This window comes from Xiphophorus hellerii, chromosome 23, assembly GCF_003331165.1.
Source record: "Xiphophorus hellerii strain 12219 chromosome 23, Xiphophorus_hellerii-4.1, whole genome shotgun sequence".
In the NCBI taxonomy this organism is placed as follows: Eukaryota; Metazoa; Chordata; class Actinopteri; order Cyprinodontiformes; family Poeciliidae; genus Xiphophorus; species Xiphophorus hellerii.
In genome coordinates this window covers 30,321,769-30,348,143 of record NC_045694.1, presented here as the reverse complement: position 1 = coordinate 30,348,143, position 26,375 = coordinate 30,321,769, and the positions used below count along the sequence as shown (strand labels likewise).

Here is a 26,375-nt window from a genome sequence, read left to right as displayed (position 1 = left end):
TCCACAAAAACAGCCTGACAAATGTTCATCAGAAACAACCATCACAACTTTATTCAGTCAATAATATCAGAAATAATAAAAACAATCCACAAGCACAACAGGGTGGATGACCTCAGAGTCTGGATGCTTTAAATCCAACATGGCTGCCAGTCACAAGAAGCACAGACAGAGACGTTACTGAGCACAGCGGGAAACACTGACTGCTTCACCTGGACAACAGAACTAATACTGACTCACTGACGGTTCCTGAACACGGACAGAGGCTCCATGTTTCAGACAACAGAACGTAATGGAATGCGCGACCACCAGGGGGCAGTGTTGTCTCTGCTGGTGTCCGGCAGCAGAGTGGAGAAACCAGCAGATAAACCGTCTCTCTCCCTTCCAGCCACCTGCGCCTCCAAACACTGCAGCCGCAGCGCTCTGCAGACCGTCAGGATGATGTGGGCAGATCTCAGGCTGTGTGCTTTCAGAGCGAGCAGCTGGTACCGTGGAAGCAACGGACCGAGCCGCTCTGATCAGACAGCATGAAGAAAACAGGCTGTCCAGCTGCACTCACCTTCAGCAGCATCTTCAGTTGATTTTCTGCCATTGATATCTCTCTAGGACTGAAACGATTAATTGGACTGATTGTGATTAATTGAAATAATTGTCAACTAATCGTTAACTAGAAGTTACAGACTCAAGAAAAGTGAATATGGCTATTAAAACAACGTGCTGTACAATATGTATACATTTTAAATTTAAGATAAAAGCACCATTATAAATGTTTAGACAAAACTCCTCAAGTGTTTTAGCTTCAACCGGGTTCAGATTTAAAGGAATGCTACTGCACTGCATCTGTGGCAATAAAGTTATTTTTAAATGTATTGAATTGTTTAATTGTCTCTTAATGTATAAAAAGGTTTGCATGATTAAATGAAAAATCTGTAGAATGTGCCAATTTTTTGTCTGATTAATCATCGGAATAATTGATAGATTAATCGATTACTAAAATAGTCATTAGTTGCAGCCCTACATCTTTCTCATATGAGATGAACTCTGCAGATTTTTGAAAGCAGCCATAAAGGCGACAGGTTTATATTTATCCCTTCTTTTTTCTGCTTCGTAACTAAATTTTGTAGCAAATGTGTAGTTTACCTGAGTGATGTCATTATCTTGGTTATAACGCAGTATTTACAATTTGAGTGCTTCAGGTATTAAAAATGGATTGGATTTCCTAAATTCCACCTGTGTTTGAAAAAACGTTCGCATAATTGTGTAAATTGATCAAACTTTGTTTTGAAATCTATGCTAGGAAAAAAAAAAGTCATGTAAACTAAAATTATGAGAAATGACAGGTCGTTACATCATAACATGATTCGTCCAATCCCCTGCTGATCCTCTGGCTGACTCCTCTCCAGAACCTATCGAAACACAGCAACACTGTCCCCTAGTGGTCAAGTGAAGATAAATACCAATATTTACATTCAGGCTTGGCTTTATGTCCCAGACTAGCTGTTATTAAAGAGTCCATGAGGCCAGACGCTGCGACCTTTCCGGGTCCAACTGGGCTCAGTGATGTCAGAAGTTCTGCCTACTTCCGTTTACTCTTGGTGTCGGTCGTCTGGAAGACACTAGAGGCAGACATGAGGTTCTCGATGTACTGGCCCAGAACCTGGTTCTCCGACTTCAACTTCAGGTTCTCCTCCTTCACTGCATCCACCCGGGCAGACAGGTCTGGAACACACACATGGTCCAGGTCTAGGACGTCAGTCTGCAAGGCTGTTTGCCTTACAGGAGAAAAACTTTGACTAGGTAGTAAATAATGTCAGGTGGAAATGTGCAACTATAGTGAAAGTAGCTGCACTGATTGAGAGGAGGAAAAGATTTTGAGTTACAAAAACATAACCAATTAATGTGCTTTGCAATATCACCTGGATTAAAAAGACATCTTATGCTCATTTCCAGGTTGTATTTTAGCCCGAATGTGATCTTCATAAATAAACTCAGATCTACATAGGACGATAGGAGCAAACACTCAGCAAACAGCCAAACGTGTTGCTGCACACACATGGATGATGAAAACTCCAAAACACACAAACACAAATAGAACAGGAAAACACTGCAACCACAGGAAATAAAAGAAAAGGGAAAAATGGGACAAATGGCTTCAACAAATGCAAACATGAAAAACTGCAGACCCCCATTACCACTAGGGGCAGTCTAGAGTAGCTAATATTATGTACATAAATATCCTGCTGTTCTAGAATATTGTAAAAGATTGCATTTCAATAAGACTAGTGCACCTTTTCTACCTTCCATCTTCACTGAGAGTCTGATCCCAGGTGATTTGTTGGTTGACTCCCCCTAGTGGTCAGGAGCTCTTGTTTTACAGAGAGCTTGCAGCCTTTGTATTTGTGTGTTTTGGAGTTTGGATCACGTTTCGTTGTTTGCCGCTGCCTGCCACCAACCAGATCACTCTGTCAGCTCTCAACTCCTCACTTCCTCCTGGCTGATCCACACAAATGTGGAATAATATTCCAGGGATAACTGACTCAGGATTCAGGTAATGTTGCACAGTCACCATGCCAACCAGGACCATGTGGACTCATAATCTCAGAATGGATGCGTTAGGCTTGTTCTCATGGTGCTGTCCTGAGTTAGCAGTGAGTGCAGGGAGACGTTCTCACCCTCCAAGGTGTGCTGGAGCTCCAGCACCTGGTTGATGAGCCTGGTCTTCTCCTCCAGCTCAGCCTGGTTCTCCAGGTCACCTGCAGTTGAAGCAGTTTACTCACACACTGAATTCTTTACATTCAGCTTAATAATCTGTGTGTGTGTGTGTGTGTGTGAGTGTGTGCTCTCTCACCATCATCTGAGCTCATGGTGAAGTACTCGTCTTCCTTTTTGGAATGCAGGGCTGCGACTCTCAGAGACACTGGAGCACACATTCAGATGAACCATTTACAAAGAGTTTACAGTTGGAGCAGAATGTGAAGATTTATCCCTGGTGTGATTTAAATACCAAACCAAATGCCGTTAAATCACTGCTGTTTATAGTATTCTTTTTAAAACTTGACACAAACGGGGGTTATTTAACTAAACGCTGTGCGATTGTAGGCCGACAGTCTACAAGCTAACTCGGTCACCATCCTTTAAAAACCCGCTGTCTGAAAGCTGTTAGCTTCCCTGGTAGCCGAAGCTAAAGAAGAGGGCAGCTGTCAGGGCTTTGCCTGCTGCTGCTAACTAGCTGTGAGCATGCTAACAGGCTAGCTGCAGGCTGCTTAGCATCGGTGTCAACAAACCAACATGTCCTCTGCTGTAGCAGTGTCCAGGAAACCTACCTTATGGCGGGAAAAGAAGAGGCGCTGCGCTAAACTGCGAAGCGTCGAAGGAAAATTTGAAGCCTGGTACGTGTTAGCTTAGCTGATGTTTGACACCATCTGTTTGATTTAGACAAGTTATACTCAACTTAGCCGCTGGAGGGCGATGCAGCACCATGAAGTGAAATGGTGGTACATTTCACTTCGTGAACACACACACACACAAAAGAATCTTTGTGTGTGTGTTGCAGCAGCACAGACTGAATGGGTATAATAGCACTTTGCACCAATCTGATGGTTGAATAACAGAACAAATACAATAAATACTCTTGTTGTTGAGCTCAAAAACTGCAAAATGGATTTTTTAATTGAAAATGTTACTTATTTTGTCAACATGTAGTTTTCTTTTAAAACCCAATTAATTACATACCCTGCAATTAACTCAACAAAAAATTCTAGCAAAGTCCCACCACTAGTATTAATGCATGATAAGAAAATTTAAATAAAGACTTTATTTTCTAAACTTACAATCTGTTTACACTGTGTTACCTTTTAACAGAAGACTGTCTCATTTCCAGTCAGAATTAAAGAGACTTCTTCACTGAATGAAAGGAATTCAAAAATTGCCAGGCATATGAATCATGTTTTAACAGCAATAATTCAAATTCAAATGAGAAGACATACTTGGATGAGGGGGAAAAAAAACTTTATTGGTTTTGACAAAGTTGACTTTAATACGAATTTGTCAGTTACACTCTATTAAACCTAATTTTGGAGGATTGTGATTGGCCGATACTTAAATGTGAAGCCAATCTTATTCACTAATCTGAAAGGTTTGAGTGATGCACCCATCCACCAGATCATGTCTGCACATTCCCAGTCAACAATAGTCACTCCACTGTTACCACTTCAGCGACTTTTTGTTATATTTAGCAACATTTCAGACAAAAATAATAATTTGGCACTGGCCAAAATCAGAATCGGCATGGCAGACTTTCTATAGATCAACAATCGGCCAGAAAACTGCAACCGGTCTGCCCTCATTCAGAACCCAGCAGCAGCGAAAACTGGTCAGAAACCACTTTTAGACAATTACTGATAATTACTCAGATGAACCAGAACAGCTTCTGTCTACAGATTATTCACTTGGAGAACACAGGATTGCTATGTGCATAAAAACAATATTTGCAATCCTTTTCTTCTATCCATCCTAACTGAAATTGTTCAGCTTATAATGTGCGTCTTTTCACTCACATTTGTATTGAATTGGAAAGAGTGATATGTATACATATATATGTATAATGATGACATTAAAAGTGTCATTATTATGATCAAGATTATTTGATTTTACTAAGAGAGCAAATTACAATGTCTGTCTGTGACTTGTGTTTTTAGAGAAACTGGAGCACCCAGAGAAAACTTATATTTGAAGTAGGATTACTTAATTTTACTAATAAAGAAAACATCTGTCTGTCTGTCTGTCTGTCTGTCTGTCTGTCTGTCTGTCTGTCTGTCTGTCTGTCTGTCTATCCATCTATCTATCTATCTATCTATCTATCTATCTATCTATCTATCTATCTATGCTGGTCTAAAAATATCTGAATCACAGACTGATTTTCATATTTAAGCATTTAACCAATCACATTTCAGCCACTATTTGTTGCCAGGGTCAAAGAAATCTGCCTGGAGGCCTTCACAATCAGTTCTGCTGGGCCTGTAGAATACACATACACACATATATATATATATATATATATATATATATATATATATATATATATATATATATATATATATATATATATATATATATTGAATTGGAAAGACTTATATGTATATATGTCTACATAAATATGTATAATGATGACATTAAAAGTGTCATTATTATGACACTTTTAATGTCATAATAAAAAGTTTGAGGCTTTTTAATTATAACAATTAAAAGGCCTCACATCTATCTATCTATCTATCTATCTATCTATCTATCTATCTATCTATCTATCTATCTATCTATCTATCTATCTATCTATCTATCTATCTATCTATCTATCTATCTATCTATCTATCTATCTATCTATCTATCTATCTATCTATCTATCTATCTATCTATCTATCTATCTCCCTCGCTCTCTATCTATCTATCTATCTATCTATCTATCTATCTATCTATCTATCTATCTATCTATCTATCTATCTATCTATCTATCTATCTATCTATCTATCTATCTATCTATCTATCTATCTATCTATCTATCTATCTATCTATCTATCTATCTATCTATGCTGGCCTAAAAATATCTGAATCACAGACTGATTTTCATATTTAAGCATTTAACCAATCACATTTCAGCCACTATTTGTTGCCAGGGTCAAAGAAATCTGCCTGGAGGCCTTCACAATCAGTTCTGCTGGGCCTGTAGAATAAAATAAATGTCCATCAAACTGTTGCTTCAACCAATCAGATTTTGAGTTGGCGGAAACGTCAGCGTATTCACACGCTCTGATTGGATAGTCAAAGCGTGTACTAGGCAGAGCTAGCAAACTGCATCTGCTGCGCAAGCAAAGATATTGTTGTGTTGATTTAATAGCTGTTTTGTCAACCCACAATGGTGAAGGAGGAGAAGAAATGGATTTGGTTGGAGATTTACTGTCAAAGCCATTTTCAAGACGGACTTTTCAAGAAAAGCTGGACATTGTTAAACAAGGTCGGGTAACTCCGAAGCTAGCAAGCCTGTCACAACCGGGAAAAGGATTTGTCCGCCACTTTCAGTCTACTAACTAAAACTTATGCCAGAAATAGGACCGGGGAGGCTCGACTTTCAGCATTAGCTTCGATGGCGATAGAAAAGGACTTCTTCATGGAAGTGAAACGCAAGGATAATCTGCACAACAGAGTAATTGAAATCTTGAGGAAAGAAAGGAGGATGGATTTTGTGTACAAATAATCAGGATTTTTGGTGAGTAAAATGTTGCTATATTCCTAAATAATATTGCAATTTTATCAGGTTATTTTTGATGCTTTTTTTATGTGTGTCGCAGCTGTACCTGCAGTAGAAGTTTTATAGCCATAAAATAGTTATTGAGGGTTGGATTGATTCAGACGGAGCACTACTGAAGGCCTAGGTGTGAAATGCACGGCCCGCCACTGCTATCTATCTATCTATCTATCTATCTATCTATCTATCTATCTATCTATCTATCTATCTGTCTATCTGTCTATCTATCTGTCTATCTGTCGTTTTTGTAGGAAAACTGGAGCACCCAGAGAAAACCTTTTGTTTAAAGCAAGATTATTTGATTTTACTAAGAGAGCAAATTACAATGTCTGTCTGTGACTTGTGTTTTTAGAGAAACTGGAGCACCCAGAGAAAACTTATATTTGAAGTAGGATTACTTAATTTTACTAATAAAGACAATTATTTATCTCTATCTATATTTATCTATCTATCTATCTATCTATCTATCTATCTATCTATTTATCGGTCTATCTATCTGTCTATCTATCTATCTATCTATCTATCTATCTATCTATCTATCTATCTATCTATCTATCTATCTATCTATCTATCTATCAGTCTGTCTATCGTTTTTGTAGGAAAACTGGAGCACCCAGAGAAAACCTTTTGTTAAAATGACGACCAATAACTTAAACTTACTAATACCGTGTATGCTACCTTCAAAGATAAGGCCTCATATGTCTGACGTAGCTAACAATCTTACAAAGATGTTATGTAAACAAATTTGAAGAACCATCCATCCATCCATCCATCCATCCATCCATCCATCCATTTTCTTCTGCTTGTCGGGTCGTGGGGGCGGAAGCCTAAGTATGGAGGCCCAGACTTCCCTCTCCTCAGCTCCAGGGGAATCCCCTCACATTCCTTGGCCAGCTGAGAAACAATTATTCATTTTGTATGGGAATGGATGGGAGTTTTACAATGTCATTCTCAGTCTTTTGGCAATCCTCAGGGAGGTGTATAGAGCTAGAGTCCAGTGAGGGAAGTCTGACAGGCGTGGTACTACTAACCTTCTGACGACTCATTGAAGATCTGCAAGCATTGCTGGTTTTTCCCTCACAGGTCTTGGAGCTGCTTCTCCCTGGTCTTGCTGCTGGCAGAGTCCCCTGAACAGGCTGTTTGCATTTCTGATGGCTGATTTTTCTTCTTTCACCTCCACACACTCTGTCCAGCTCAATTAAGGACAGCATGTCTCTCCTCTCAGCCTCACGAAGTTCCTTTTTCTCCTGCTGTTTGCGTCGTATCTGGGAACCCCACGAATCAATCAGACACATGTTAGCTGCAGCTTTTTTCTCCTTCTCCAGTTTTTCAACCTTCTGCTGTGCAGCTTCCCGATGTTTAATGTCTTCCATTAACTTTTCCTCCATAGAAGTCCTTTTCATATCTTCTTTTTTCTTTATCAGTGAAAGTTGGTCGTACACGATTTTTTTACGTATTTCAAGACTTGTGTTGTTGTCAGCAATGTCACAGTGACTGTCACGATCTAGAACGACCGATTGATGATGAACAGCTCTTCCTGGCTCAGTAACGTTGTTCTGTGTCTTCAGGTTCTGCTGAGCCGCCTTCTTCTGTCTACTTTCCTCACCTCGGTATCCAGGAAGAATCCCTTGCCTTTCAGCCCTGTCCATTTCCCTCTTCTTTTTCTCTTTGCGTTTATGTCTGGCAGCCAATTCATCAGCCAGAGGGTTTTGCGTTGGAGTTTTCTGTTGCTTCTGTATTTTATGTGACAATGTGGCAGTCTCATCCTCGTAAAACATGTCACAACGCTTTTCCTGTAAAAGAACATCACATTTCTTCAGTACGTCCTCTAAACTGTAATCACTAGATTTCTTTTTTTCTTTGGTACGCAGAGTCTCATTCTGTCTCAAAAATTTCCGGCATTGCTCTTTCTTCCGTCTAATCGTCTCAATTTCCTCAGTTTGATGGAGTCTATCTGACTCCATCATGGCAGCCCTGTATTGCCTTTCAAGTTTAGCTCGTTTCTCCTCCTTCTGTTGTTTATATAGAATTTGAGCATCCCAGGTATCAGTCAGAGACTGTTTCATTTCATCTTTCTGCTTCCTTTCTTCTTCCTCTTGCAACTTCTGGAGTAACTGCTGATTGGCCCTCTCTGCACAACGCTTGTTCTCCAGAAGAATGTAATTGGCAGCTTCTTTCCTCTTTATTTTGTCTAGATTGTCGTAAACAATCTTCTTACAATCCTGTTGCGAAAGGACCTTTTCAGGAAGCCTCATCTCACGCTGGTGTTGAAACACAGATATAGAAGGAAAGTCTTCATTTTTCTCCCGCATAGCCATTTCTTTAGAAAAAATGTTCTCCTTTAAAGTGTCTTTCGCAACTTCTTTTTTCTTCAGGTCCTGTACGATGGGTTTCTGTTCTTTTTTACATGACAAAGGCTTCTTAAACTGTTTGTCATGTTTGTCTTTCCCAGTAACCTCATTGCAATTAGCTGTGGACACAGCTCTTTGTCTCATTTTTCGTTCATGTTCTGCATGTTTTGTATGTATGGTCCAGTATGAAACAACGGTGTTTGAAGATTCTTCCTGCTCTCGAAGTCGCAAAGCTTGGTACAGTTCTTCATTTGGTTGTATCTTCTTTGTCCTTACCATAGGAATAATAATCTTGGGTAAACGAGGGGAGTCCATCTTCCTTTTCTGTCTCACGGTGCAAAGAGAACAATTCACTATAAATCCGCTGGGTTCTGCAGGTCTGGCTCTAGAACACAAGTGACAAACTATTTGAGAGGTTTCAGAGCTGATGTCATAGACCTATGACACAAAGCATCTGATCCTAATGACATCATCAGTTAGGTATAAGTGTAACATTAGTTGCTATTGCTATGGTAACCAGGAAAAGCTCTGAAGTGATTCAGACCTTCTAGTAAAGGAGATGTTTCAAACCATTAAAACATTTCCAAATAAATTCATTCATATTAAGACAGATGAAACTTTTCCCAACAATTTAGACTAGTTTCTGCCAATGTGGCTGTAATTTAAATAGGCTTAACAATGCAAAACACAATCACCTGGTTTCCCATTAAATCTGCTCAACAGTGTTTTCCTCATCAAAAGACATTTTTGATGAGGAAAAGTGTTGGATGAACTCAGGTTAAACTGTCTCTCATTTAGACATCTTTAGCGCTTTGTTCCTTTATCTCATTTTATTTTGTATGACACATGACTTCCAGTTTTTGATTTGATGTTATTTTATTTTTATTTTGCTCTATATATGTTGTAGAATGGCAGCTTAACGGCAGAAAGGAACAGAAGATTAGCGGCCCTATTGATAGAGGCACAAGGTATGTTTCTTTTGTAAATGAGGATGGTTCTAATTTTTTAATCGATTGAAATTGTGAATTTGTTGTATATAAACACTAGGGCATAGTTTTGAATTAGAGTTGATATTTTTAGAGGTGAACATTATTTTTAGTTGAAACGTTCTGGTTGTAAGAGTGTGTTTTTGTAGCTTACACTGTCCTTTTTGTGTGTGTGTGCGTGTGTGTGTGTGTGTTTGTGCATACAGCTATTACAGTGAAACTCAGGGTTTACTTCCAATAAACAATCCTTCATTTGGGGCTGGGGGTGTTGCACACTTTTTTTTATCTTTAATCCTATTAGGCGTGTGCTGCTGTTCATGCCTGTATATATGTGTGGCCCAGTGTAGACAAATGAGCCAAACACATTCAACTGAAAAACGGAAGTGGGTTTTATTCCCGACTGTCCTCAGATGGAACAGTATTAATTTTGGTTTGATTTGTATGGCAGCGCATTGCTATCACACAGGAAAAAAAATATTTTCAATGCTATCACGCTATAGCGTGATACTTATCTTAGACGTGATACGTACCTTGTCTAAACGTGATAATTGTGTGTCCAGGAAGTGGCGGAAATTCAATGTTGAACTTTAGAGTATGGAGCATTATTATCATCGCAGATACAGGAGCTTTACTGTTCATTTTAGGCTGCTTTCAAACATCAGTGTTAGCATAGCTGGCACGTGTCATTCTTTGGTATTCCTAGGCCTGTCACGATAACAAATTTTGCTCAACGATTAATTGTCTCAGAAATTATTGCGATGAACGATAATATTGTTTGAAGACCTTTTTACACTGATGTAATGGAAATGACGTAATAATGCATGCGATTTCCTGCCAAAGATAGATACACTTTAATTTCAAAAGAACACTAAACACTGGAACTGATAAACAAAATAAACAAAACTACCAAAAACAAAAATAAAATGGATTCTCAGTCTCCATTAACAAAAAATTTACTTGAAAAAAAACTAAACAACATAAAGCCAAAGTGGAAATAAATACTGCATTCAACCAAAAGAGTGCAGATTATGAAGTCTGTATACTGTGTTGCCCTTCAGTAATAATTAGATTTAAATAGAGAAAATGGGCACATCGACTACCTGATGCAATAATTCACACTACAAGGTTTTTTGCCCCTATTTTTCCCCTTAAGACAATGTTAGAACGGCGGCCGTTCTAACATTGTCGCTTACGATTTCGTAACCGATCATCCTGTAGTGTTTGGTGTGTTACGGTAGATCAGGGGGCTCAATACGTCGATCACTGGAAGGTTTTGAGTTGATCTCCACAGTTGGTGACAAACTGAACACCGCCAGGACGATGAGACCAGAACTTCCTCTTCTGACACGTTTATCAAAATATTCACTAAGGTCCTAAACGTTTGTAGCTTCATTAAAGAATTATATCAACAAATAATAATCAACAAAACCTGTTAAAATTTATATTCTCAGTGATTATTGTTTCAACAACGTGTTGCGCAATTCAGTGCGTTTCAGTTCCATTAGCAAAAAAAAAAGCGACTCAAAGACCGACTGACTAGCAGAGCAGGAGTTTACATTAGCTAATCAACCAATAATGGAGAAATAAATATCAAGCCTGGAAACTTGACATCGTAACGGACTGAATGTTATGTTTTTAACGTCGTAGCTCCGCTTGCGGGGCGCAGGCGGTTGCCACGGCAACGGGCGTGCTTAACGACAAAAGAGAGAGAGAGTGTAAAACGGTAGGAGAATCTCACTGAGGAAGAAATATACTGCATTAGGTTTTCTATCACTTTATTATTTCTGCTATAACTGATGTATATTCGCATATAAAATAAGTCAATAAAGTTTAATTTACAATTTTTATGTCTTCCTGTCATGAGAGGTAGATCTCAGCCGGCTGGTGAGAGAAAAAGTAGATCTTGGTCTAGAAAAGTTTGAGCACCCTGCGGTAGATCGTCGTTGCCGCTCCGATCTAAATCAGGGGTTTTCACCGACCGTGAGCTTTAACTCAGCCTGTTGAATGTGACAGGTAGCCAATCAGAAAGAGTGGATTCTACTCAGTGCTTTCTGAGGGGAAATTACGGAGGGGAATCCCAAACAGCTGACACGGCGCATCCCGAAGTCCAGCGGACATCGGAGATGATATGTGGAAACAACATTAATGTTTATTCAACATTTTGTCCAAACAATACAGAAATGACAAGGGGAGGAGTTGGAGCTAAATTGCTACTGCAGTTGATAAACCCCGTAACTTTTCAGCTGTTCTTCGTTAACGTGACATTAATAGGTTCTAATGATTTTCATTCAGTCAGGACTTTACGCTGACACTAGCCACATGCATTGCAGGTAGATTGTAGTAAAGCATTGATTAATGCCTGGTTTTAAAATTAGTTCACTGAACTTGTAGCCATTATTTTGTGCCCATTGTTGGACACCACATGGCAGGAACGAACCGTTATACCTAGGATTTCTGTCGGCTAATAATGTGTTGTCTCTCAGGTTTCGAAAATGGGCAGCTCTAAGATCGTGTCGTGTCCGCTGGGCTTTACACTAAGGAAATGAGGAAGGGAGGAGTCAGTGGAGAGCACCGGAGTTGAGCCTTTTTTCATTTAGTGTCATTAACAGAAAGAGACGATAGTGCCGATAATTAAAATGATGTCGATGGTTTTAATTTATCGTACGATTAATTGATTTATCGTTTATCGCGACAGGCCTAGTCTTCAGGTTCTGCTGAGCCGCCTTCTTCTGTCTACTTTCCTCACCTCGGTATCCAGGAAGAATCCCTTGCCTTTCAGCCCTGTCCATTTCCCTCTTCTTTTTCTCTTTGCGTTTATGTCTGGCAACCAATTCATCAGCCAGAGGGTTTTGCGCTGGAGTGTTCTGTTGCTGCTGTATTTTATGTGACAATGTGGCAGTCTCATCCTCGTAAAACATGTCACAACGCTTTTCCTGTAAAAGAACATCACATTTCTTCAGTACGTCCTCTAAACTGTAATCACTAGATTTCTTTTTTTCTTTGGTACGCAGAGTCTCATTCTGTCTCAAAAATTTCCGGCATTGCTCTTTCTTCCGTCTCCTCGTCTCAATTTCCTCAGTTTGATGGAGTCTATCTGACTCCATCATGGCAGCCCTGTATTGCCTTTCAAGTTTAGCTCGTTTCTCCTCCTTCTGTTGTTTATATAGAATTTGAGCATCCCAGGTATCAGTCAGAGACTGTTTCATTTCATCTTTCTGCTTCCTTTCTTCTTCCTCTTGCAACTTCTGGAGTAACTGCCGATTGGCCCTCTCTGCACAACGCTTGTTCTCCAGAAGAATGTATTTGGCAGCTTCTTTCCTCTTTATTTTGTCTAGATTGTTGTGACGTCCCCCTCCACTTGACGTGGTCAGTTATTGTGTTTTGTCCTGAGGCGGAGCAGAGTGGGCGGGACCAGGATTCGCCAGGAACAGCGCGTCATCGCTATAAAAGGGAGTCGGCTTCTCCACCCAGCAAGGCTCTACAGAGGTGGCTCTTCCCTTACCTGTCTGGCCACCCTGTTCTGGTTATGTTTTGTTTGTTTGACCTTTCTTTTCTTTTGCAGAACTTCTCCGGTTATCACTGACTTCAGAGATGTCGTCGACCACCGAGGGGGATACCCGCTTGTCGCTGTTTAGCTTTGTTTATGTGTTTGGGTTGTTCAATAAAGAACATATTCTTTATTTGATGGCCATGTTTCTCTGGCTTTTGTTACGGCTCACGAGTCAGGTCGTAACAATTGTCGTAAACAATCTTCTTACAATCCTGTTGAGAAAGGACCTTTTCAGGAAGCCTCATCTCACGCTGGTGTTGAAACACAGATATAGAAGGAAAGTCTTCATTTTTCTCCCGCATAGCCATTTCTTTAGAAAAAATGTTCTCCTCTAAAGTGTCTTTCGCAAGTTCTTTTTTCTTCAGGTCCTGTACGATGGGTTTCTGTTCTTTTTTACATGACAAAGGCTTCTTAAACTGTTTGTCATGTTTGTCTTTCCCAGTAACCTCATTGCAATTAGCTGTGGACACAGCTCTTTGTCTCATTTTTCGTTCATGTTCTGCATGTTTTGTATGTATGGTCCAGTATGAAACAACGGTGTTTGAAGATTCTTCCTGCTCTCGAAGTCGCAAAGCTTGGTACAGTTCTTCATTTGGTTGTATCTTCTTTGTCCTTACCATAGGAATAATAATCTTGGGTAAACGAGGGGAGTCCATCTTCCGTTTCTGTCTCACGGTGCAAAGAGAACAATTCACTATAAATCCGCTGGGTTCTGCAGGTCTGGCTCTAGAACACAAGTGACAAACTATTTGAGAGGTTTCAGAGCTGATGTCATAGACCTGACCTCTACAAAAGTTTTCTTCTCAGAAATCTTCACACTTCTGAAGCAACCAGCAGTTTGGAACATCCCGCTGTTTTGAAAAATTATATTTAGCAGAGATTCATCTGATTCAGCTTCCAGGACCTATAAAACAAGCAGTTTATTATAAGAAGAAGTACAGAACTATCAATTTGACAACTTCTTCGTTATGAATACAAAAATAGCATAAACATTTTGTTCATTTGTGATTTCACATTTCTTGAGATAGGCTGAAATCAGGCCTTTCAAAACAAAAAGATTTGTCAAGCTTTGAGAAAACGAAATTACTATTTTGTTATAATAATTTCCTAATCTTAATCTGAACGTGAAAATAATCTCCAGTTGGCATACAATAAATCTATTTCCTAAACCTAGGTCATTTCCTACCTGCTTTAGAACTTTCCCTATCTCCTCATCTTGAACATCTTCAACAGTGGCGCTGAAACTTGGATTCCCTATCATGTAGTTGACCAGGTTCTTTGAGAGAAAATGTGGTGCCGGTCCCCCATGTACAATTGATACAGCAATCATCTTTCCTGCTAAAAAATACTCATCTTCCCTGGCAGCTGTTGTACAGAGCAAATTATTACTGTGGGTAATTAAATCTTAGATCTGCTTATGACAGACACATAAGCACATGTTTCTGCAAATTTTTATTTTAGAAGTACTACCACTTCACTAACTAAGGTTAGTTAGGTTCACTAACCCAAAAATGACTCGCCTCTCGAATTGCACCCAACGTAACGAGCTTCTGGGGGTCCATCAAAGATAGGACGATTTCTCAGAATGGCCATAAGAAGTGTGAGAAACTCACGCCTCGGGCCACCTGTGTCCAACCCTTCCTCCAAACAGCCAGCATCATCGCTAAATTTGATGAACATGTCGTTCTTGTCGGAGTATGTGCTCCTCTGAAAGCCCCGAACAGCTCAGCTCCATCCCACACATCAGTACGACATATGTTGAACCGGCTGACTTTCTTGTGGTCAATATTCTTGGCCAGTTCTGCAATAATATCATGTGGCTGCACGTTTGTTTGTCTAGAAAAAAATAAACTTATTTTAAAACAGTTGATTGATTACACTTAGCATTATGTAATTACGTTCAGGACCAGGATGCAGATTAATTTAATACAAAATATTGAAATTACTAACAAATGTTCTTCTGGGGGCAGGTCCTGCTTTTTGTCTTCTGTAAAATATTCAATCTCATCATCATCATCAATAACAATGGGCTCAAAGAGAGTGGTGTAGTCTCTGTGGAGAAAAAACATGCACAATATAGATGAGGTAAAAAAAAAAAAAAAACATAAAGGTGTACTTCCAACTTTCCTTCACAAAACATTCAATTTATGTCAGAAATTACATATACAACATCCAAAGTACATAAGTTTACAATAGATGTATCAGTATTACTTTGTCATGATGACACTACAAACACACTTCTTTTTTATGACAGAAGCCCTTACACACCTGTAACAGGAGCTCTGGACAGTGAGACATTGACTGGTGCCTGGATTGTTGCCATTGTTATCCAAGTCCATAACCTGAAAACAGAGAAAAGACAAGAGTAAAACTTAATGATTGACTAACCTGCAGTTCTTTTAATATTTAAATATTTTACTTAAAGGTTTGAGATAAAAATCTGTGGATTGTTGTGTGAGATAATAAAAAGTTTGTACCTGTTGTACTTCATTTGCAAGTACAAGATCCCCAACGCCATTCCTTAGAGGACAATGAAAAAACATATTAATGGGTATTTTGAGCATATGCTGTCAAAGTATAAATTATGGGATCACCCAGTTTTCTTCAATGTCTCAATCATTTTATTGCACTGTAACTCCTCTGTCCGTCATCTGACTAAAACAGACATAATTTAAAACATGGAATGCCTAAAAGCAGTTTTGGCAGTACAATGCCATCTTTATAGAAGCAAAGTGATTTTACTCATTATCGCAAAAAACATGCAAAACTATTTGACAAAAGTTATTTGCTGAAACTCTTGTGAACCTTTTTGTTATATTTATCTAAACAACTGTATACTTGTAAAATGTATAAGACATTGAAGAAAGCAAGGGTAGTGTAATAATTATTTCCACGCCAGTATATTCAACATTTAAAAACAAACATCTTGAAAAAAAATACAAATGCTTCCCAGGACATGTTCCCATAACCACATAATTTAAAAATATCCACATTCAACATGTCACCAGTACGTACTGTATGAAAATTCACTGAAGGCTATAATACTTTTGATACACACACACCATGCTATGGCATGTACCTAAAATATAACTTACTCTGTTTCTGCCACCTTTTGCAAAGGACTGCTTTCATCCATAGGTTCCCATGGCTGAAGAAAATGAAACACAATTTCACATAAAAACATCGGCATAGTCCTATGAAGCTTAGGTAAAATGCTCTTGTTGTGGTCACTCAACCAAATACAAACAAAAGACCAAATACATTTTAAGTTGTACTTACCAGTGTATCAGCAAGATCAAACTCGGAGTTTTTTCTAATAACAACCTCCGGGTCGGAATCGGACGAGTCTGACAATTTTCCAACTGATAAACAAGGAAAAAAAGACAAAACAAGCCAATTTAACTTCTACTAAGTGATAGTACCGTGTTCGGTCAACTATATTGAAGAACCATCCATCCATCCATCCATCCATCCATCCATTTTCTTCTGCTTGTCGGGTCGTGGGGGCGGAAGCCTAAGTATGGAGGCCCAGACTTCCCTCTCCTCAGCTCCAGGGGAATCCCCTCACATTCCTTGGCCAGCTGAGAAACAATTATTCATTTTGTATGGGAATGGATGGGAGTTTTACAATGTCATTCTCAGTCTCTTGGCAATCCTCAGGGAGGTGTATAGAGCTAGAGTCCAGTGAGGGAAGTCTGACAGGCGTGGTACTGCTAACCTTCTGACGACTCATTGAAGATCTGCAAGCATTGCTGGTTCTTCCCGCACAGGACTTGGAGCTGCTTCTCCCTGGTCTTGCTGCTGGCAGAGTCCCCTGAACAGGCTGTTTGCATTTCTGATTGCTGATTTTTCTACTTTCACCTCCACACACTCTGTCCAGCTCAATTAAGGACAGCATGTCTCTCCTCTCAGCCTCACGAAGTTCCTTTTTCTCCTGCTGTTTGCGTCGTATCTGGGAACCCCACGAATCAATCAGACAAATGTTAGCTGCAGCTTTTTTCTCCTCCAGTTTTTCAAGCTTCTGCTCTGCAGCTTCCCGATGTTTAATGTCTTCCATTAACTTTTCCTCCATAGAAGTCCTTTTCATATCTTCTTTTTTCTTTATCAGTGAAAGTTGGTCGTACACGATTTTTTGACGCATTTCAAGACTTGTGTTGTTGTCAGCAATGTCACAGTGACTGTCACGATCTAGAACGACCGATTGATGATGAACAGCTCTTCCTGGCTCAGTAACGTTGTTCTGTGTCTTCAGGTTCTGCTGAGCCGCCTTCTTCTGTCTACTTTCCTCACCTCGATATCCAGGAAGAACCCCTTGCCTTTCAGTCCTGTCCATTTCCCTCTTCTTTTTCTCTTTGCGTTTAATTTAATCCATTCATTCTCTTACACCTTTATCCCACTAGGATCAGGAATGCTGCTGGTGCCTATCTGCAGCAGCCAATTAGCAACAGGCACAGTACACCCTGGACAAGTCTGTTGCAGGGCATCACAGACAGGAAACACAACCATGCACACTCACACCAAACGAGAAATTTAGAAAACCCAATTAACCTGACTGTGAGAGGAACCTAGAGCAGGACTTCATGTATTTTGTCTCAAAACTTGTAGTGTTTGGTCTCCAACCTTGCTCCTCAAGCTCCTGCAAAACTCTATGCTAGCATACGCAAAACTTTCTGCTTGCTTTTGGAACAAAAAGGCACCATCACCTGGCAGCCTCTCAGTGAATAGAAAAAAAGTGTACTGGATGCATTTGTTTCCTTCAAGCACAGGTGAGCCTGTGTATGGGTGAATATGGCTACTTTCAATTGTAGCAACCTGAACCACTCACCAGATGTAGGAAGAAACAGCTTCCGCTTTCTGCTCCATGTTAAACTAAACACCCACCAGCAGATGCTAACAGTATTCTGATCAACTGTGTTACAGCATAGTCATGACATGATATCAAGCCAACCTGAAAATGTGTGCTCTTTAAAATATTGGCTATCAATAGACCCTTTTCACATGACGTCACACAACTTCCGTTTTGGCTCGAAGCTGTGTATCCTTAGTTCCGGTGTACATAGTAAGTAATGATAAAGTTGTCTATTTCATATATATATATATGTCATATATATATATATATATATATATATATATATAGAGAGAGAGAGAGAGAGAGATGTATAAATGTGACAGCATATGTTGATCAGACAGATCACCGGAGCATGGAGTTTACACAGTCTCTAAAACATTTGCCTAAAATAAGATTTGAAGATATATCACGATTTGCAAACCAGTTCTCTCTGACAAAAAAATCTAAATTAGACAAAGGCTACAAATTCTTCACCGAACAATACCTGTTTGACTATGAAGGTAGGTATTTTTGTTTTGCGTAACCGTTAGCTTAGCATTAGTGAATTTTGTTAGCTAGCTAACTACGTGACATAACTGTTCCTTAACCAGAACTTTTTACTGTTTTTGAACTATAACGTTTTAGGCTCTAATCTTGATCAGATTATTAAATTATAGACTGGAGTTGCCACTCATCCCATAAAATAGGGATTTGTTTGTTATAAGCAGAGATGTCCGGTGCCGCCGCTGCTTTGTAATGCCTTTAATCGGACCACTTTTTCGGTAACGAATAATCTAACGAGTTCGTATTTCAAATCCAGTAATCAGATTAAAGTTATTTATCCAAATCATTGCACATTAATATTTTCTTGTGTATTTATTTTTATTCCTTCTTTGCGTCTTTGGGAGAGACTCTGTGACAGTTAGCAGTGACAGAAACATGAACAGTGCATGGAGATGCGCATTTTGTTGCTGGAAAAACAGAAATATCGTCAAGCCCAACTGTTATTTGTGGCTTTTGTCTTGTTTTTTCTAAACTTATAAAAAATAATGATTCACCGGTTGCGTTTTTTGGGGGACTTGTGTTTGAACGTGAAGTTGCTCATTTGAGCTTGGAAATGAGCAGAGATACATAATCAGCCCCAGAATATGTCTATCTATTTAGTTTCAGTCAAACTCTCCCTGTCCATCATCTTAAACCAATCTCCTCCTCAGTTCAACCTTTGTGATTCCATGTTAAAAGCGCTTTATAAATAAACTTTACTTACTTACTTATAAGTGGACATAGATTGTTGATGTTATGATTATAAAATAACTAGCAATTAGTAAGTATTGGCAAAGCTCAATGTAATGTGGGGTCCTCATACCATGAGAGTATATCTGGAAAGTGGCAACTCCAGTAAAGACTATAACTTATTTGTGCAACCACCTTTCTGCTGTTAACTACAAAAATTTGAGCAAGAGAAGAGAGAGTAGTGTTAATGAAATGTTTTTCCCAAACACTGTTGGAACAGTCTCGACTGCAGTTGAGGGAGAGGTGTCAGTGAGAGGACGATGTCACAGGTCAATGAAGAAAAAGGAGGAAGCTCATTACCTTCAGGTTTCTCAGATGAATAATTATCAGATGTTTTGATTAGGGTTAAGTTTTATTTTATTTTGTTTTGCTGCAGTTGCACACTTGGCAGTAGAAAATTGATGACAGCATAACAGGATTAATAATTTTTATGTCCCTATTGGCAGGTTACACTTGATTCTTTTGTGGTGCCTGTGGAACTGAAGTACATGTCATGTTCTTGCACAGCTGGGAAAGCCCTGTGCAATCACATGGTGGGTCTTCTGTTTCAAACTGCTCACTACAGTACAATGGGCTACAAGACCGTACCATTGCCTCTGTCGTGCACCAGTTCACTGCAGACCTGGCACCGTCCAAGGACAAAGGTCAGATATTAATATTTCTTTAACTTTTTAGGTTTTAGGCTAATCACTTGTATTGATTTATTTTTAAATAAATCATTTGTGATTATAGGGAGTTGCACCAGAGGCTACAAATGATATGACAGTGTGTAAACCTGTGGCAAGGGAAAAAACCAGGATTAGGACTAGCGTGAAGTGCACACTGTACAGAGCGTATGCAGGTGAGGGAATGAGTCCCCTGCTATTCAAAGGTGGTAATGCCTTCCTAACATAGATAAGAATGAATAGCATGTATTGCTTTGTATTTCATATTAGCTTACATAATTATTAACATTTTATTATTAACATTTGTAACAGCTTTTTCATTATGGTGTGAAAGGTCACATGACATAATTAAATCTACATAAAAATTTACGTCTCTCACTTGCCAGGTCCTCTTCCAGATCCTCATATTGAAGCCAGCGGGGAGAAACTAAAAGAAATCCGTCCACAACCAGGAATATGCAAGTTGCTTTATGGACTGCAAAACCTTACTTTAGTGGACTCTAAATTTGGTCCTGTGCCATTTGGTTCTGTGCTCTCATATCAGTGTCCTCCTGAAATGAGCAGAGACATAATCAAACATCCAGATGCCCCTGAGTTCCCTCAATTACCTGTTGACGGCTACAGCTTTAGGTTTCCACTAGATTTTGAGCCTAATTATAGGCAACTTTGCCATTTAGAGAGCCTTAAGATATCACGTAAGATCTGTGCTGCTATTGAAGCAGAAACCAGACAGCAATCAGAATGCCAGCTGTGGACAGAGGTACGCAAACCCCGACTTACAGCCAGCAGGTTCCGTGAAGTATGCCATGTGCGTGGTCAGTCTTCTGCCAAGGCCTTGGCAACTCGTATTCTCAGAAGAACTCCCCAGACAGCTGCTATGAAAAGAGGGTTGGATCTGGAACCTGAAATACTGAAGCAATATTCTGATTTGTTTGATGTCTCTGTGATGCAATGTGGGTTTATCATTCATCCTGACGCACCTCACCTTGGAGCTAGCCCTGATGCTAAAGTCTTCAACCCTAAGGAAATGCCTCCATTTGGGTTAGCTGAGGTAAAGAGTTGCAATGTTGACAATGTGGCACAAGTTAATCACCTAGTTACAATTAAAGGCCAGGCTTGCCTTAAGAAGAGTCATAAATACTATTATCAGGTTCAGGGCCAATTGGCTGTAAGCGGACTTCAGTGGTGTGATTTTATTACAGATACCCACACTGACTTCACAGTTGAGAGAATATTTAGGGATGAGGAGCTTATCCTCTCAATGAGACAGAGGCTTGATCATTTCTATCATGACATCTACATGGATGTTTTCTTAAATGGTAAACCTTGAGAAAATGATTGTTATAAAATTGATAGGCCTTTTGTAAATACTCTCCCTATCACAAATGGGCTAAAGTTGTGAACTTGAGGCCATTTGTGTATGCTCCATGTTCATTTTGTAATATAATTATTCTATTAATGTTTGCAATTGATGGCCACAAATCTTCTTTGTTCCACAATAAAAACGTTAATTTGAACATTTTCTCTCATTCAAATACTTCATTGACAGATGTGTAAAATGTACAAGAAAGTGCAATTTAAATGTAAAGGTTGTACATATGTAGCTTCCTCAAGATAAGCTATTTACAATAGATTTGATAGAACTGTACACATCTATTCATTTATTCAATAATAAAAACAAATACAGGTCATATATATGGAGAGATTTTGTTTATAACACAACTGTTTACATTAATGCTCATCCAAGGGCTGTGACTTGCAGGAGAAGAGGCTCTACACAGGTTTGTCGCCTTTTAGATCCAGAGGTCCCTGATAGTTTGAAAGTAGACAGCAGATGACCCACAGCTGATTGACTGAGCCTACCATAGAAAGAGGAACAAGACCATCCCAGATATGGTACTCTTTCACCCTTCGTATGGCTCTTTCAACTAAAATCCTCAGCCGAGCAATAGCCTGGGTCTTCTGGGTGTCCTCCATGCTGAGTTGGGTGGATTTTTTAAGTGGAGGAATGATAAGCGTTGCTCCCACCTCTGACAGAATCTTCTCTATCTGGAAACCCTTGTCGGCCATAACCCCATCTCCAGGCTGAAGTAACGTTAATATCTGTGATTTTCGAGTTATTTCTATGTCGGAGATGGAGCCTGTGTACAGTCTGGATACAAATGTTATAATCCCACAAGGAGCAATGCCAATCAGACCTTTAAAGGTGGTGTGGTTTTTGTAGTTTGAAAAGGTTTCTGACTGTAGTGTGAGTGAGGATGCAGTTTCACAACGGATCTCAGTGCAGTCTATAATCGCACGCACGTGAGGGCAGTACTGTTTAAATTTGTCAGGCATGGTGCGCTGAACTTGCTCTCTTGTCATCCACAATGACAGCGAACCAAGAACCAGGTAAAGGTAACTAGTCCATGTTAAAATGGTGCGGCTAACTGTAGACAAACTGACCTCAAAGATGGTCGACAAAGTCTTCTCCTGAAGTCCAGCTGCAACACGGCAAAGAAACATAAACAGTTCATCAATGAGTGGAAGTTTTCGCTGTGGACTAGGTATTTCTTCTGCAGTCCGCTGTGCCTTGGACCAATACACTAGCCTTGAAGCAGAAGGGTAAACTGACTCCCAAAACACATTGAAGACCTCTTTTGAGGTGAATTTGGTGTAATAACGGAAATCTTCATCTGTCAAACAAAACCTGAAAATCACTGGCTGCTTCTTTTGAAGAGTTAGCTCCTGGATTTCCATTTCAAGTGATAACACTTGGAACTCCAACTCTTTAATTCTCTGTATGGCACCGTGTAGTTCACCTAAGGGAAAGAAAAATAAATGTTAATAGACTTCACACAAACATCTATAATTTTTCACTGTCCTCATTACAGGATACACGTGTGCGTGTGTGTACGTATATATGCATTTTTTGTGTTAAACTCAAAAAACACTATATTTTCTAGACGGTTACAATGTGATTCATTGCCATATAATTTTTCTACAAGACACTTTATGTAATACTAACCCGGAAAAGAATGACAGGCATAGTCATGGTCTTTTGCCATTGGACCTGCAGGCAATTTTTCCTTTGAGGAGTCCTCAGGGTCAGCAATCTTATGTGAGTCATCCTGAACAGCAGCACTGAGAGACTTTTTGGTTCGCCTGTAAACAGACTCATGAGCTTGTGAACTTCTCCCTAGATGTGAAAAATATGTTGAGTCACTTCATGATCATAATACATTTTTGTTTATATTTTTAAAAACTGTTCAACAATGTTCTCCTTCATTTACCCCAATCATTCCAGTGAAATCTAGAAGGCACAGCTCCTTGACTAATCCGTTTTCTTCCACTGGCTGTTGTACTTATATCCTCTGGGGTAAAGTGCTGGCTGCAGACAAAGGTGCTCCCTCTGAGGATTTGAAACATTTTTCCTTCATCTCTCCTGATTGCTCTTACCCAGCGGGCACGTTTTTCCACATCCACAGGAAAGTCATGGAAGCTCAAATAGGGTTGTTTTTGTTTGTTATTTGAACAGCATGGCACACTACAATAGCAACGGTTTGATGATTGTGCCATGCTTGTTTGATAGATGGGTCGTTGCTGAGAAAGATGGAAAAATACAACAAAACAAAAAGAGAAATTATGAATCACATCAGAATATGTGAATGATGCATGTAAATCTTTTAAGTCAATATTTAAAATACTATTCTAAACAACGTTGTTGGAAGCTGCCCTTTATTTTCCATTAATACAGAAAATGAACCTCTAAACGTTACATCACTGACAGGCGGCGGTGTATATGTTTCCTAACTGTGGCTAAAGCTGCTGCTAGCTGGTTTACTCATGATCGGAAGCTGGTTCCTTTGAATACAGTTGGAGAATGGTAAATTGACAATGACTGATAACGGTTATCTAACACGTAAACACCGTTTTATAAAATACAGAGAGTGAACCTCTAACGTTACAGCGCTGACAGGCGGCCGTGTATATCTTTCCTAACTGTGGCTAAAGCTGCTGCTAGCTGGTTTACTCATGATCAGAGGCTGGTTCCTTTGAATACAGTTGGAGAATGGTAAATTGACAATGACTTATAACGGTTATCTAGCACGTAAACACTGTTTTATAAAACACAGAAAGTGAACCTCTAAACGTTACAGCGCTGACAGAGAGTATATTTTTCCTAAATGTGGCTAAAGCTGCTGCTAGGTGGTTTACTCTCCGATCGGAGGCTGTTTATTTTATACACAGATAGAGAATGGTGAATTTACAATGATTAGTAACAGCTATCTAACACATAAATGCTGTTATTATTAAACTTACCTTTTATTATATCCTTAAGATTATGAGAATGCGGGAAGTTTTCAGCTTGGTTCCCAAGGCAAAATCACACCGGAAGTAAAGATACCCAGTTTTGAGTTATGGCGGCCATTGTCTGACGTCACTGTGAAAAGGGTCTATAGTAGCCACACAGGCACACCCACTAGAAGGAAACAAATGCACCCAGTACAACACTTACATCTTTGTTCAAAAAGCAAGCAGAGAATGTTTCGTTGATGAGCAGAGTTCTGTGAGAGCACAAGAACAAAGGTTGGTGTACAAACATTACACATTTTGACAAAAAAAGACATGTAATCCTGCTTTCAAATTGAAAATATTGACTCTCAAATTATGGCAGAAAAATTCCCCCATATCTTAGCAGGGAGAATGTACAGAAAACTATAATGCTCAGATAAGCAGCCTCACAGAAACGTATACACACAAACTATCCCTGACCTGCTCTTCTCATAATAAAATAGTTTAGTTTATTTAAAAATTAAAACCAGTTAATATTCAATAAACTAATTGAAGACCTCACCAGAGCTTCCTCGGTCTCTTCACCTTTCTTCAACAGCATCACTATTCTAGCACTGCTATTCTCCTGAATATCAAATATAATATAATACAATATAATTCACATGTTAAGTGATCAGTATTATCAGGTGTTGTGTGGCCATTGCTCACAGTGACATTAAACTTTAAACAACAACAAAAAAGGCAAATTTTGCTGCTGTTTCATTTCCTTGTGATGAAATAGAACATTGTGGCTAGAGTAGCTATGTTTTTAGACAAAGTTAGCAGTAAAATTTCAAAATCAAATATTTTTCGCAACTGCTGTGAAATTATTAGGGGGGACAAATGTGCCTGCCTCCAGTATTGTGGGGGACACGTCCCCCCCGGTTCTAGGAGGACCTAGAATGCTGGCAGACTGCACAGGTATATGCACGGACATGTGGAGGGTAGCTAACTACTCTGGCAGCTTGTGGAGGGTAGTCGGCGGCTCTGGTGGCTGGCGATGGAGGAGCTCGGGCCTTGGAAGGCAGTCCGGAGGCTGGTTTGAACCAGCGCAGGAAGGCTCGGAGGAGCTAGCCGCAGGCAGAACGCAGGCTCTGCCTGCACAACAAAAATGATGGCTTGGGAGGAGCGCTGGGGGTCTCGGAAAGAACGCTGGGAAGAAGCTTAGCTGGATGCCCGCTTACCAGGGCTGGCGTTTCTGCTGCTGCAGGTGACACGGAGACCTTAGCTGCAAGAGATGAGGAATCTGGAGCAGTTGAAGACGAGGTTTCTGTTGTTGATAGAGTTGTGGAAAAAACTATTGCCAAACACTGTTCAGGTAAAATCACTCAATCAGGTTTACTTATGAATTGTGCACAACTCAGAGAGCTCGTAGGACAATCAATAATGAAGCAATTCTGGATGAAAAGCTCTACCAGGCAGAGACAACATATGAGTTTTATACCAAGGATAAAGGTTCCAAAACAAGAGGCAAGACAGTCTGGTTCTAATGCAGCTGTGGAAAACAACTCCCAACCCTGTACATGTAACCCAAATAGTTCGACCATACAGGAACTTAGAATTAACATATGGCAATACAACTAGCAGATGTGACCTTATTGTAATTTTCCACTTCAATAGTTTTCGCTGAACGAATCAGTCATAGAACTCGAAAACTGTTTCTAACATAAAAGAGTCATTTTTAAACTGTTCAAAGAGTGGACAAAAATCCTCCTCTGAAGCTAAATCAAAAATGTTCTGATGCACCGGGGAAATGTCAGTGGAAGCCGCCGTGATTGTTGAAGGGGTGAAGTAATCCTGTTGAGGGGTGGGAAACACTTTCTTCAGCTGATCATAATTTGACTCCAGTCCCAGTTCCTCCAGCAGCAGTGGAGAAGGCAAGATCTCAGCATCCTGGTATAAATCCTTCTGGACCAACTCCAACTGCTGCAGGATCCATCTCTCTCGGTCTGTATCCATTTCTGGTCATTTGACACAGCAATCCTCACCGTAGTACTTTTGGTCAGATCCTTCTGTCATGAATGGCAGAGTTGTAGTGTTGAGGATTGACATGGTTGGACCCAGGTTGTAGTGTGAAATTCTGATTTTAATGA

General features: G+C 39.6%; 3 protein-coding genes and 1 long non-coding RNA gene across 4 annotated transcripts; 2 read left to right on the top strand and 2 right to left on the bottom strand.

Moving 5' to 3' along the window:
• Positions 1 to 24: 24 nt before the first annotated feature.
• Positions 25 to 3,467, bottom strand: LOC116714182 (short coiled-coil protein B-like). Its single transcript, XM_032554552.1, has 4 exons — positions 3,321 to 3,467; positions 2,846 to 2,914; positions 2,670 to 2,750; positions 25 to 1,716 (listed from the first exon to the last, which is right to left on the bottom strand). Exons 2-4 carry the CDS (start codon positions 2,859 to 2,861, stop codon positions 1,574 to 1,576), a joined length of 240 nt encoding a protein of 79 aa, XP_032410443.1. The 5' UTR covers positions 2,862 to 2,914; positions 3,321 to 3,467; the 3' UTR covers positions 25 to 1,573.
• Positions 3,468 to 9,568: 6,101 nt separating this feature from the next.
• LOC116714183 (uncharacterized) lies at positions 9,569 to 13,317 on the top strand. Its single transcript, XR_004338020.1, has 3 exons — positions 9,569 to 9,614; positions 13,024 to 13,118; positions 13,195 to 13,317. It is a non-coding gene; the product is annotated as an uncharacterized LOC116714183 (long non-coding RNA).
• Positions 13,318 to 18,967: 5,650 nt separating this feature from the next.
• On the top strand, positions 18,968 to 21,485 carry LOC116714181 (uncharacterized). Its single transcript, XM_032554550.1, has 3 exons — positions 18,968 to 19,947; positions 20,036 to 20,144; positions 20,355 to 21,485. The coding sequence occupies exons 1-3, from the start codon at positions 19,792 to 19,794 to the stop codon at positions 21,296 to 21,298; spliced, it is 1,209 nt and encodes a 402-aa protein (XP_032410441.1). The 5' UTR covers positions 18,968 to 19,791; the 3' UTR covers positions 21,299 to 21,485.
• On the bottom strand, positions 21,399 to 23,970 carry LOC116714178 (uncharacterized). The gene is made up of 3 exons (XM_032554546.1): positions 23,241 to 23,970; positions 22,976 to 23,146; positions 21,399 to 22,769 (listed from the first exon to the last, which is right to left on the bottom strand). Exons 1-3 carry the CDS (start codon positions 23,524 to 23,526, stop codon positions 21,742 to 21,744), a joined length of 1,485 nt encoding a protein of 494 aa, XP_032410437.1. The 5' UTR covers positions 23,527 to 23,970; the 3' UTR covers positions 21,399 to 21,741.
• Positions 23,971 to 26,375: the final 2,405 nt, after the last annotated feature.

What these genes read in the sequence shown, in the direction of transcription:
- LOC116714182 (XM_032554552.1), bottom strand. An exon ending in GCTCCAGCACACCTTGGAGG is followed by an intron (nt 1,717 to 2,669) that starts GTGAGAACGTCT and finishes TGTGTGTTCCAG; the next exon opens with ACCTGTCTGCCCGGGTGGAT.
- LOC116714181 (XM_032554550.1), top strand. Translation starts at nt 19,792, where the DNA reads ATGTCATGTTCTTGCACAGCTGGGAAAGCCCTGTGCAATCACATGGTG. An exon ending in GGCACCGTCCAAGGACAAAG is followed by an intron (nt 19,948 to 20,035) that starts GTCAGATATTAA and finishes TTGTGATTATAG; the next exon opens with GGAGTTGCACCAGAGGCTAC. An exon ending in ACTGTACAGAGCGTATGCAG is followed by an intron (nt 20,145 to 20,354) that starts GTGAGGGAATGA and finishes CTCACTTGCCAG; the next exon opens with GTCCTCTTCCAGATCCTCAT.
- LOC116714178 (XM_032554546.1), bottom strand. Translation starts at nt 23,526, where the DNA reads ATGGCACAATCATCAAACCGTTGCTATTGTAGTGTGCCATGCTGTTCA. An exon ending in ATTTCACTGGAATGATTGGG is followed by an intron (nt 23,147 to 23,240) that starts GTAAATGAAGGA and finishes TTTCACATCTAG; the next exon opens with GGAGAAGTTCACAAGCTCAT. An exon ending in TGCCTGTCATTCTTTTCCGG is followed by an intron (nt 22,770 to 22,975) that starts GTTAGTATTACA and finishes TCTTTCCCTTAG; the next exon opens with GTGAACTACACGGTGCCATA.